At 39.2% G+C, this 13,262-nt stretch overlaps 1 protein-coding gene across 8 annotated transcripts in view; it reads right to left on the bottom strand.

Moving 5' to 3' along the window:
- Positions 1 to 13,262, bottom strand: part of Uggt2 (UDP-glucose glycoprotein glucosyltransferase 2) — a 259,231-nt gene that overhangs the window by 125,479 nt on the left and 120,490 nt on the right. For 7 of the 8 annotated variants that reach the window (XM_029558882.1, XM_029558883.1, XM_029558886.1 and 4 more), the window contains 4 exons: positions 10,401 to 10,532; positions 5,778 to 5,942; positions 5,108 to 5,231; positions 4,919 to 5,017 (listed from right to left, as the gene is read on the bottom strand). In XM_029558882.1, coding sequence (XP_029414742.1) covers positions 4,919 to 5,017; positions 5,108 to 5,231; positions 5,778 to 5,942; positions 10,401 to 10,532 — 520 coding nt within the window. The remainder of the gene's footprint in view (positions 1 to 4,918; positions 5,018 to 5,107; positions 5,232 to 5,777; positions 5,943 to 10,400; positions 10,533 to 13,262) is intronic. The other variant, XM_029558884.1, reaches the window with a different exon arrangement.

Below are 13,262 nucleotides of genomic sequence, written 5' to 3'. Positions count from 1 at the left end.
TTATGTACTGGAACTTACGAAGTAGACTAGGCTTACTAGGCAGTGAGTGTCAGGGCTTCACCTGTCTCTGTCTTCCCAGAACTGGGATTCCAAGCATGGGCCACTACTGTTTTCTTTTATGTGGGTTCTAGAGATAAAACTCATGTTTTATGCTTGCTTTGTAAATATGATTCCAACTGAGCTGTCTCTCTAGTTCCCATTTTCAATTCTGATGTCACAGTTAAATCATTGTATTCCATTCAGCATCGGTAAAAACACCTGAAATGAGAGTTTTTTGGCTGCCAGTAGAAGCTACAGAAATGTTCTTTAGACTAGGTGACCAAGTTAAAATGACTGTTAAAACTGTAGTTATTATCACAGCAAGTAATATTTATGGAAAAATAACTTTGGGGAGAGAGAGGGAGAGGGAGAAGGGGAAGGGGAGGCAGAGGAGGAGGGGGAGGGGAGGGGAAGGGGAGGGAGCGAGAAGGAGAGACAGAGGGAGATGGGGGAGGGGGAGAGAGGGAGAGGGAAAGAGGGAGAGAGGGAGAGGGAAAGAGGGAGAGAGGGAGATGGAGAGGGAGAGGAAGAGGGAAGAGAGGAAGGAGAGGGAAGAGAGGAAGAGGGAGGGAGAGAAGGAGAGACAGAGAGAGAATGAATATGAATGTAACAAATTGATTTTCCTTGTAAACTTTAGGATTATTCTATTTCCTTCTACCCCTACCTTGCTTTCTTTGTGATGCTGGGGGAGGGACCTAATCAATTTTAACTACCAGAAACCAAAAGCAAATGTTAACCATGAGGCAGTAACATTCTCTTCAAAGAAGGAAGTTAAAAGAATTCTCATTCTGTCTTAAACGCCAGCACTAGCTTTTTAAATATTTTATTTATTATTTTTACCCATGTTGTGAAATGTCCATGGAGGTCAGAAGAGGGTATCAGTTCCATCTACTGAGTTCTATTCAGCCTATCTGGAGTCCCTCATTTTAGGAAGATCAGCTCTCCTTCACTTAGCAGCAATCAGTTGCCAATATTTCTTCAAATAAGATAGGGGTCTGCCGTTCATTTTCCCAGTTATATGTTGGGTTTTTGTCTGCCTGAGTTTGCATGGGACAGTGTATGCTGACACCATGGCCACAGAATCGTATCAGCAGGTTCCTAGCAGCTTGTAGGACTCTGTTTCTATATGGTTGTGCTGGATAGCTTTAGTGTCAACTTGACACACCTGGGTTGAGGGAGCCTCAATCGGGGAATTGTCTCTATTGGACTGGCCTGTGGCCATGTCTGAAGGGCATCTTCTTGATGAGTGATGTGGGAGGGCCCAGCCCACTGTGGGTGGTGCCACCCCTGGGCAGGTGGGCCTGTGTTGCATAAGAAAGCAGGCTGAGCAGGAGCCAAGGGAGCAAGCCTGTAAGCAGCGTTCCTCCATGGCCTGTGCTCCAGCTCCTGCCTCCCAGTTCCTGCCCTGAGTTCCTACCTTGGGCTCCCTGATGAACTGTGTGCAACCTGGGAGATGTAAGACAAATAAACCCTTTCCTCCCCAAGTTGGTACTGGTCAGAGTGTTCTGTCACAGCAATGAAGAACAAACTAAGACTAATGGTCATGCACCTCTCTGGCTCTTATAGTCTTTCCACCTCCTCCGCTGCAAAGGTCCCTGAGCCTTGGGTGTCTGAAGTTTAATATAGGAGTCCTGGTATTTAATATAGGGACCAGCATTCAGAAGACTCTTGATCTCTATGCTTTGGCTATTTGTGATGTACTGTGTTCCTGGCCCTCTGCTGCATAAGGGACCTTCATTGATGGACATAACACTTTCTGAATATAAAGTCTTAGAATCTGTTAGAATGTAATCCAGGGCCATCTGGTTGAAATTTGGTTCAACCTATAAAATTCTTGAAAATTGAATGTGGTTTTAACTCCCTGTCATTTATAAAGTTTATCTCTTACAACCTAGTTCACTATATCTTTAACTCTAATTGTTAGAATGTCAGCACTTAACACATTATGACCAAAATCACCTTCTTTTATCTTTTCCTTATTGGCTCTCATTTTTTAATCTCCCTAGCAAAGCAGGTCAAATAAAGCAAAGCAAAACATAAATTAGCCAAATTTTATCTTCAATCTATATGAACAGTCAGTTGTATCTTTAACAAATCTGTTGTCTAACTGCTAACTTGTTTTTTTAGGCCAAATCCTAGTTCTAAATGTGTTAGTGTTTTGCGCTCCCATTCTGGTTGTGATTTCCAACTTAAGCAAAATATCCAGATATGGGAATTGCATTTTTTATTCATAAATTTATCAAAATAGCCCTAAATAGGTTTCATAACTTTCTTGAAAAGGTGAAAATGGAGTAGCAAACTAAAACAACAACAACAACAAATCCAACAGGGGCTGGAGATGGCTCAGGAGTTTAGAGTACTGACTATTCTTGCAGAGGACCTAGTTTGAGTTCCCAACACCCACATGGCAGCTAACAACCATCTCTAACTCCAGTTCCTGGGTATCTGATACCCTCTTGTGGCCTTCATGGGCACTGCATGACATAGGTGCACTTACATACGTGCGAGCAATACACTCATACATATAAAATAAAAATAAAAACAAAGAAAATAAAGTTAAAAAGCAGCAAAGGCCACCACGAACCCCTGCTACATATATGAGTAATTAGTATAAGAGGCATAATTTTCCCAGTATAATTCTTAAATTGTAACAAGTTATAAACTGTCAAATCGAGATTCAAGCCTCTAGTCAAAAATAGAAATACCGTGTGGAAGAGGTTGGTGGAAACAATGTAAGAGCCAGAGGAAGGGGTAGAGTGTTACCTGGAAGTGTCCTCCGATGACTATGCTGGCAAGCTATAGTCACACCTCATTCCCAGGCTCATCAAGGAGTCAGGGTGGAGGGGGGAGTCAGTAATCCCTCCTACCCAATCAGTTGACCTTAGCTACATGAGGGGAGAAGCTAAGGATATATAAGCCAAGAAGTCCATGAGGTACCTTTCTCACCATTTTGTATGGCTGTTGGGTAGTCAAGGATCTATGTTTGAATGTGGACTTTCCAATGCAGCCGTAAATGTGGGGGGACTCCCTCTCTTCTGTAAGTAACCCCCCACCCTATGCTCTATTAGCAAGCCCAATAAACATGTTAGGATTTTAAAAAATGATGAAACTAGTTGTGGTGGTTTGAATGAAAATGTCCCCCATAGGCTCCAAGTGTTTGGACATTTTGTCCCCAGATGATGGCACTCTTTTGGGAGGCTTTAAAAGGTGTGGCTATCCTGGAGGAAGCATGTCACTGGGAGTGGGCTTAGAGAGTTCTTAAGCCTTGCCAGATCTCCAGTCGCCCTCTTGTTTGCTTCCTGTGCCTGCGAGATGATGTGAGAAACTAGCTTCTGCTCTTCTTCCAGCCACCTCTGCCACCATGCCTCCCTGCCAAAATGGACTGTAATTCCCCTGGAACTGTAAGCTCAAAATAAACTCTTCCTTCTATAAATTGCTTGGGTCAGTGTTTCTATCACAGCAACAGAAAAGTTACTAATACCCTAGTGCATCCCTCAAATCTCACCAGGGAAAACTCCTTATACAACAGAACGGGATGTACAGAGGGAGCCACAACTGGCCAACTTTTAAGGAATAAGAGACTGCAGAGTGTGTGTCCCTGGATAGAACCCAACACCCACAGCTTAGGGACCACTGTAGAAGAGGGGGCAGAAAGAATGTTAAGAGCCAGGGTTGATCCATGAACATAGGGAAGCTGAGGCTCTCAGGCCACTGGAAGCTTGCACATATAAACTTATGGCAATGATGATATCAAGCACAGGACTCATGCCAACTCAATCAGACAAGGTCCCAGAGTGGAGCAAGGGAAATGGGTGGCAGGTCGGGAATTATTGGAGACTGATCACTACTAGGTGAGGGAGAGGAGGCAATACCAATGATCTCTAGATAGGCTGACTAGACTCCAGTGTATGAATTTGCCCTGAAGGACATCTGGGTACAAATGCTTGACTGGATAGGACTTAACATGTATAGCAGAATACATGAAGCTCAGTGGGGGAGTAGGGGTGGGGGAGTACAGATGGGTGAGGGGTCTAAATTTAATTAAGAACTGTTGAATGACATGTACAAAAACTCAGTAAAAAAAATTTTTTTTTTTTTGAGACAGGATCTCCTTGTATCCCCAGCTGTCCTGGAATTCATTATGTAGACCAGGCTGGCCTCTAGCTCACAAAGATCTGCCTGCCTCTGCCTCCCAAATGCTGGGATTAAAGGTGTGCACCATCACGCCCGGCAGTAAAAAAATTTTTAAAGAAAAAAAAAAAACAGAAAAAGAATATCAACTCTTCTTCATCCAGCAGCAATCACCAATAGTTCCAAGGGAATTCACTAGAAGGGACAATTTTGAAATGCACATGAAATCACATATAGGAGTCCTGTCCAGGGACATGCATTCTGCATTCTTTTATTGTCTACACTTTGGCCAGTTGTGGCCTTCTGTGTTCATTGCACTCTGTTGCATGAGGAAGCTGGTGAGAGTTAGAGATGCATTAGTTTTCTCTCTACCCCCTGGTCCACTATGTTCCACGGGCCTTAGGTGTAGGGGTTCCATTGTAGATGTGTCACTTATGGCATCTCTCAGATATATATTTTTTTGTGTGTGACTAGGTGTGGAACTCTGTAACAGCTAATTGAACTTAAAGTCCTCTCAGTGGGAGGGAACTCATGAGTGGCACTGTAAGCATAGCTAAATACACATAACTGGTAAAGAGAGCAAGACTTGAGAAGCCAAAATTGTCATCCTCTGGGCTATATAGCAAATGTTCAGTAAACACTGTGTGCTGAGTGAAAAAAAATTGTAATATTTATTATGCAAGTGCTTTACTAAAATTATAAACTTTTATTACTTTAGAAATAAATTCTAGAAAAATATATTCATTACCTTCCTGGGTTAAATAATGCATGTTTTTTGCAATTACAGCACTCTTATCTTGTGAGTCCAAGAAAGAGAAAGTAGAGAAATCTTCAATATCAGCAGTTACTGAAAAATTTCATAATAAATGTTCAATAATGAATTACTGAAACAATCACAATAAGCATTTGTAGAACAGTAAAAGGATGGTTATTTTACCTGATGAAGGTATTAGATTAAGGTGCTGTGGTTCAGCGTGCAAAATCGAAGGATTTATACGGGGTACAACATTATTCTTACTCATAAGGAAATCAACTGCATTGAGTCTATCATTTAATGTTCCCTACAATAAAAAAAACATTACTTTAAATATACGAGCAATTTATATACATATTATTAAATTATACAGATAACATATGTAAAGATATTTTTAAGAATATTTTATTTTTTAAATTTTATGTGTATGAGTGTATTGCCTACATGTATGTAATTGCACCCATATCATGAAATGCCTATGGAGATCAGAAAAGGGTATCAGATGCCTGGAACTGAAGTTATGGACAGTTGTTAGTGCCATGTGGGTGCTGGAAATCTAATTCGGGTCTTCTGCAAGAGCAGTCAGCATTCTAACTAATGAACCATCTCTCCAGCCCCAAATACTTAATTTTAAACAAATAAAAATGGTATATGGATTAGGATTATAATAATAAAATTTCTTACTAAATTATAATTTATCTTCTAATTAGTTAACTTTTGATGAAATTCTTTATAAATTTATTTAAGAATCATTATGCAACAACCAGGGTGAAATTTTTTATACAATTACCTTGTAATTTTAATATAATTTATAAATATCATTCATGTTATTTTCTTACAAATGCTTACCTACCATAAAAACATCTCTTTGTAAATATATGAATGCATCCATCATTTTTTCGAAAACAGCCCGTTTTAGTTCTTCAGTACTCATCTCTTCATGGTCAAAGGGTTCACCATTATAGAGAGCTTGAGGCAAAGGACCTAAGCCAGTCATCTTATAAAAGCTTGTTCCTGCCTATTCATTAAAAATATCATTGTCAAAGAATATAAGACTGTTGGAAAAAGAAATGTGACAGAAAAAGAAACAGCACCATATTTTTATGTCATAGGAAAAGTTGTCAACTTTTCTATTTGTCTCTGTGCTTCTAACTGGTATGTGAAAAAAGCTCATCTACATACAAGCAGGAGTCAGGAAACTTCTACAAAGGGCTAGATTGTAAATATTTTAGGCTTTGTAAGCCTTTTACCTCTGCTGTAATGACCACTAATATTAATAGTGTAAAAGTCATAGATAACACATGAACAAATGGTCCCAAATACCCCTTGCTTATAAAAACAGCAGTGGTAGCCTTGCTTCTCCTTGATATTGAATATGACATTTCTTCAAAACAAAAACATTTATCTATACTAGAGACTTATTTTATTAATCATTTATTCAACAAACACTTCTTGAATCATGCCACCAGCATTAGGTTAGACATAGTGAAAATGTACCCTAATGTTGTTCTCAAGGGGTTCACTAAATACAAACAAAACAAGGCTCCAAGTGGGTCCATAAAAGCAGCATTTAACTAAACTTGAGTATGCAGAGGAGGGTATAAGAAAACGTGGTGTTAGACAATGACAAGGAAAGCCTTAAGGGATAAATAAAAATTTTGCAGGAAGGTAAAGTGGAGAGAGACATTCCTAGTAAAGATACAGCATAGCAACAACCAGAAGTGAAGTGAGAATATGACACATTTAGACAATGACAAGTAAATATAGGTTGCAATACACAGGGGAATACTGTTAGATAGGGATCAGAGGGATTTAGCCAGAAATCAGATCACAAGAGATTCTTAGCCTTTGGATTTCATCTTATGAATGAAATGTCACTGAACAGTTTATTCATTTGACATTTGATGTTTAGTGTTATGATAATAATTATAATCAACATTCTCACAAGTAGTCCAGGAACCTAAGTATAGGTTAAACGTTTCTTATGTATTTATTATTTTTATTTTATGTATATGAGTATAATACCTACATGTGTGTAACTGTACCCATGTCATGCAATGCCTGAGGAAGTCAGAAGACGGTATTGAATTCCCCTGGGTGTTGGATTCCATTGGATTGGATGGTTGTTAGCCACCACTTGGGTGCTAGGACTTGAACCTGGGTCCTTTCCAAGAGTAGCCAGTGCTCTTAACTGATGAGCCAGTCCAGTCCAGATTAAAAGTTTTCTTATATGAAATATAGAAGTGTTTTAGATTTTGGAGTATTAGCTGACTTTACTAGTTTAGCATCCTTATCTAAAATCTAAATGCTGAATGATGTTCAAAAGGTTTCAGATTTTGAAGCATCTGAGATTTTTAGACTAGGAATATTCAACATATAGTATTATTATATCCATTTTACATATGATGAAACAGATACAGAGTAAATCACTTTTACTGTCAAATTACTAGAATATTTTAAAACTAGAAATTTGTACCCAGAGCTATCTCATCAAGAGTCTGAACTCTTAACCACAGTACTGTACTGTCTACACTTATTTGGCATCTGATACAGAAGAGGTTGATGGATGCATATAAATGATATAGAACTACTATCTTAAAGAAGCTTGTAGTTTATATAGAGAGAGGTGGACAAATTAAAACAAGTAGGAAGATAAAGTACCCAGGGGTACTAATGTTATGGCTAATTCTATCTAAAAGGGGGTTCATGACGAATATTATGGCCTGTGGTGGTTTGAATGAAAATGTCCCCCATAGGCTCCAAGTGTTTGGACATTTTGTCCCTAGATGATGGCCCTATTTTGGGAGGTTTTAGAAGGTGTGGCTATCCTGGAGGAAGCATATTATTGGGGGTGGGCTTACAGAGTTCTTAAGGCTTGCCAGATCTCCAGTCGCCCTCTTGCTTCCTGTGTCTGTGTGATGATGTGAGAGCTTAGGTTCTGCAGCTCCTGCTCCAGCCACCTCCAGCCACCATGCCTCCCTTCCATGATGGACTATAATTCCCCTGGAACCGTAAGCTCAAATAAACTCTTCTTTCTATAAATTGCTTGGGTCAATGTTTCTATCACAGCAACAGAAAAGTGATTAATACATGGTCATATTATTTATTTTAAAAAGAACATGAGCAACAATAGTAAGGAGCCAATACTGGCAATAATGAGTTAGGAGCTACTGCAGTAGAATGAGAAAACAGAAGCAGAACTAGAACAAGAATCAGTGGCAGTGGTTAATGGACAGTATGAGGTACTGTCTTAAATATTCAGTAGGTAGAACTGATACAACTTCATTGGCTGTTTGGGAGGATGTCAAAGAAAAGAAACATTTTAGGATGCCTACCACATTTCTGGCAGAGATGGTCTGCAAGGACAGTGATATTACATCTATACTGTACAACACAGCATGAAGATGGCAAATAGGTTTAGAATAACAATGAAGATGATGGGCTCAGTTTTATAAGTTTTTGATTTAGGATGTTTATGTGCAATCCTTTAGGCAGTTGAATGCATGCTGCTTTTATTTTTCAATTTCTATCTATGTATCTATGTATCTATGTATCTATCTATCTACCTATCATCTATCTATCTACCTATCATTTATCTATCTCTCTCTATCTATCATCTATTCATCCATCTATCCATCTATCTATCATCTATCATTTATCTAACAATCATTTTTTAGTGTGTGTGCAGGTACACGAGTAGGCCAGAGATCAATGTTGGGTTGGGTATCTTTTCCTCAATTGCTTTCACCCCTTTCTTTTAATTTTTTTTCCATGACAGTCTCTCACTGAACCTGAAGCTAATTGATTCGGTTAGACTGGTTGGCCAGTGAGCTTCAGGGCTCTTCATATTGCTCTTCTCCTCACCCCTCCCTCTCTCCAGGCACATGCTGTCATGATCAGCATTAAAAAAATAACATGAGGGGCTAGAGAGATGGCTCAGCTGTTAAAAGTACTGGCTGTTCTTGCAGAGCACCTGAGTTCGAGTCCCAGAACCCACATGGCAGCAAACTATCATTCCTAACTCCAGCTCCATGGGAATCTGATGCTTCTCTGACCTTCATGGGCATTGCATGACATGGGTACACTTACACACATGCAGGCAAAACACTCATACACATAAAAATAATAAATATTTTAAAAAATAACATGAGTTCTGGGATCCTCAGGCTTTTGTAGCAGACACTTTTATTGACTAGCCATTTCCCAGCCCTGAATGCATGAGTGTTGAGCTCAAGAAATATGTCTGTGCTGGAAATAGATGCCTTCTTTACTCCTACTCTACAACTTCCAATTAGGCAACTTATCCATTCCAAAAGCTTAAATTACCACAGATAATACAGTGACATAATTTTATACTTCTAGTCTACATGTCTCTTTTGAGCTATAGAAAAATATGTTCAATTTATTATTTCACATTTCTGGAAGTCTCACAGGTACCTAAAATCCTGGATGTGAAAAACTTATTTCCTAATTCATATTTCTCACTCATTCCCCTGGCAATGGTATCACATCTCTCCTAGCTGCTCAACTGAACCTCAGTAGTTATCTTTGATGATCTTTCATTTCCACTCTACCATGTTCAACAGCAGCATGTCAGGCTGGTACTTATTAAATAACTGAAAAGTGTCTATTTTCTTCTGTTGTCTACACATCTTTTAAAGGCTATTAGCCCACCAAATGTCTCTCTCTTCTCTATGTGCTAATCTGCATCACTCAAACATACTCTTCCAATAATCCATTCTTAACAATGTATATGTACCCCAAATAATATAGATCTTTTCCTTGTCATTATTCCCTAAATAATGTAATAGTTATTAATATAATATTATGCATTACAGTTAATGGAGATATGATTTAAATTTCATAGTGGGATGTGGCATTTTATACTGAGGAGGGACTTACTTACTTTCATTTGTGTAATCGCTGTCTAATTTGCCTTAAACAGTACTTATTGAGAAAAGTATTACTTATCCTTAGCCCACAGAGCATTCTTTTAATTCATTGTGTTGCATTTTTAGTGGGTCCCTTCCCATGAAGAAATCATATCCATCAATTTTGTGAATTCTTTATGCTATTTCTCTTTCTCTTCGGTAATTTCCTTGGCATTACTACTTTTCCCGTTATTCTGAAATCTGGGATGAATCTTTAATTGTTGTATATATTACCACGCATGAACTTTTTGTGGTGAGAACCCTTAAAACTCTTCATTCATAATTTTCAAATATAAAATATATCATTATTAGAGTCATCTTCATGTTTAATGGGTCTCTTGAATTCATTCCTCTGTTCCCACTGAAATTATGCATTCTTTTATCAACATCTCCCCAAGACCTCCCCGACTCCCCAGAGCCTCTGGCAACTAACATGTACTCACTGCAGCTGTGAGCTTTGCAACTTAGATTCCACATATGAGTGCTCTCATATGACATTGTTTTTTTGCCTGTCTTATTTTACTTAACATAATGTCTAAACTTACCTTTCTACTCCCATCATATTTGGAATGAGTTCCCAAAATATCCAAAATGTCAGCATAAGGAAATTTATTCTGAAGAACACTCTTGACATTTTCCACAGTGAGTATATTTTGATCCTTCACTTTTTGGTACATCTGTGGAAATAAAGATCTATTTCTCCTCTTTATAGAAACTGGTTTTCTCAGCACATAATTGTATTTGTAAAATAAGGCATATTTATTTTGTAGTTTGCAAATTATTTTTGTTGCTTTTTGACAAAGGATTTCAGTGTAGCCCAGGCTGGCTTCCAACTCCTTATGTACTGCTTCATATATGTCAGGCAAATACTCTACCAACTGAACTACAATCCCTAGCCCCTATGGTTTTTAAACTTTAAGGGTACTAAATATATATATCTAATATACAAATAAATTATTTTAATCATGTATTCTCCTGTAACAAAATATTTTAAAATACTGTATAGCTTTCAAAACAATGAATTTTTTTATTTATTTTTATTCTATGTGTATGTATGTGTGTATTGCCTGCATGTAGGTGAATGCACCCATAACATGCAATGCCTGCAGAGGTCAGAAGAGGCTGTTGGATCCCCTGGGACTGGAGTTACAGACAGTTGTTAGCTGCCATGTGGGTGGGTACTGGAATTCGAACCCGGGTCTTCTGCAAGCACAACTAGTGTTCTTAACCACTGAGCCATCTCTCCAGCCCCATCAAAACGATGAATATTTTATGTGCTATTGTATTTTAATCAAACTAGACATTAATCTTAAGAAAACTGAAGGAGAGTGCCCCTCAGACCCCCTCGCTGTCCTCTGAGAAAAAGCTGCCCTCTGCCTGATGCTGGAAATCCCCTTCATTGTTCAAACCCTTTCCTGGTACATCTGTTTATGGTTTCTATGGAGATGGTCTGGGGCAGAAGAGGAAGAACGTTCTGCCCCAGGTAAGGTAGCCAATGGCTGTATAGGTTAAGGCTCTGGAAATCAGCACTAGATTGTTCAAATCCTTTCCTGCTTCTTCTGTTTATGGTTTCTATAGAAATCCCCAGCTCTGCGGTTTTTGTGCTTAAAAGCCCTGTGTTTCCATGGCTCTGGGTCACAGTGCAGCTCCCGAGCCTGCCTGCATCCCCGGCCAGTTGATTTCAATAAAGCAGTGAAGTTCTCCTGAGTCTCAGTGTCTGAGCAGTCAATTCAGGGAATTTTTTGGACCCCAAACAAAATAATGCTTTTTTCTTAAAAACATGCATGTAAAGTATTTTTAAAAGACATTTCAGAAATGCTTCATTTTTATTTCTGACTGCTCTTTGATAAATCTTTTGACTAAATATTTTCTGTATCTTGTCTTCTCACATGCTCAAATGTTTTAAACACATTTGTAGAATATACATTGTCACCTCTCATTTTTTTCTCATCTCTCTCCTTTGTAATGTTGGGTGGAATAGGCATGTGTGTGCATGTGTCTTTGCAAATGTGCTTGCTGGAGCATGACTTGGAGTATCTTCCTCTCTCACTCTCCAACTTATTTCCTGGGGTGGGGCAGGGTCTAACACTGAACTTGGATTTCACTGTTTTGGCAAGGCTGGCTGGTCAGAGAGGCCCTAGGATCCTCTATCTCCCCCTGCCCCCTGCCCTAATCAATGGGGCTAGAGGTATGCCCTTCCACATCTGGCTTTTTTTTTTTTTTTCTTCTGTCTTTTTGAGACAGGTCTCCCTGTAGCCCCAGCTGTCCTGGAACTCACTATATAGACCAGGCTGGCCTCAAACTCACAGAGATCTGCCTGCCTCTGCCTCCCAAATGCTAGGATTAAAGGCATGTGCCACCACCCCTGACCTATATCTGGCTTTTATGTAGGTGCTAGGGCTCTGAACTCATCAGGTCCTCCCACTTGTGAAACAAGTACTTTATCCACTAATTCATGTCCCTAGCCCTTGTCTTTTCTTCCTTTAATAAGTAGCTACAGATCCTATATTATGACTCAGGTGCTGCTCTAGGAATAAAAAAAGAACACTAGTTTTTCACCAGGAGACAAGGCAAATCCAAGGTCATATATAAATAAGAACACTAAGCAAGTATTGAAGATACTCTGGGGAAAGAAGAAGTTGTAAATATAAACATGATTAGGTAGAATTCTGATAGATCAAATAAGAATATTCATTTTGTCCTAATTAATTCACATCATTATAATCATATGCCATGTTCATATAATGGCTGTCAAGATCCCTATATTATATTCCTATTAAATAATTTAGTACCCTTTTAACTCCTTTTATCACTGCAAACTTTGTAATCTATGCATCAATATGTGACATGCCTGCGATTATACTGAAGGGTTCAATTTTACAAGTGCTTCAATTTAGGGACACATTTTCTCTTTAAAATAGAGCACTATGACATAATAATGAAAAACAAAAATAAAACATATGGTCTTATGTTTAAACACAGAGTTTACAAAAACAAGGCTTGAAATAAAGTCAAAGTTATATTTGAAGTCCCTAGGATTTATGATAAAAATTCTATGTTGGCATATAGCGCAGCTCTCGGCGACCGCGCGCCGGGACTCCCTAAGCCAGATTCACCCCTCCATCACCGCCCCCCCTCGCCGTTCTATACTCCTAGTTTGAGCCCTGCGCCATTCCTAGTCTTGGGGCCCCAGACACCTGGGGAACCAATACTGCTTTCTGACCCTTCTTACCCAGAGAAACTCAGTCCCTTTCTTGACCTGCTACCGCGCGCCGGGACCCCCTAAGCCAGATGCACCCCTCCATCACCGCCCCCCCTCGCCGTTCTATACTCCTAGTTTGAGCCCTGCGCCATTCCTAGTCTTGGGGCCCCAGACACCTGGGGAACCAATACTGCTTTCTGACCCT

The sequence above is a fragment of the Nannospalax galili genome, unplaced genomic scaffold, assembly GCF_000622305.1.
Source record: "Nannospalax galili isolate Female #2095 unplaced genomic scaffold, S.galili_v1.0 scaffold528, whole genome shotgun sequence".
NCBI lineage: Eukaryota > Metazoa > Chordata > Mammalia > Rodentia > Spalacidae > Nannospalax > Nannospalax galili.
This window is presented reverse-complemented; position numbering and strand designations above follow the sequence as displayed.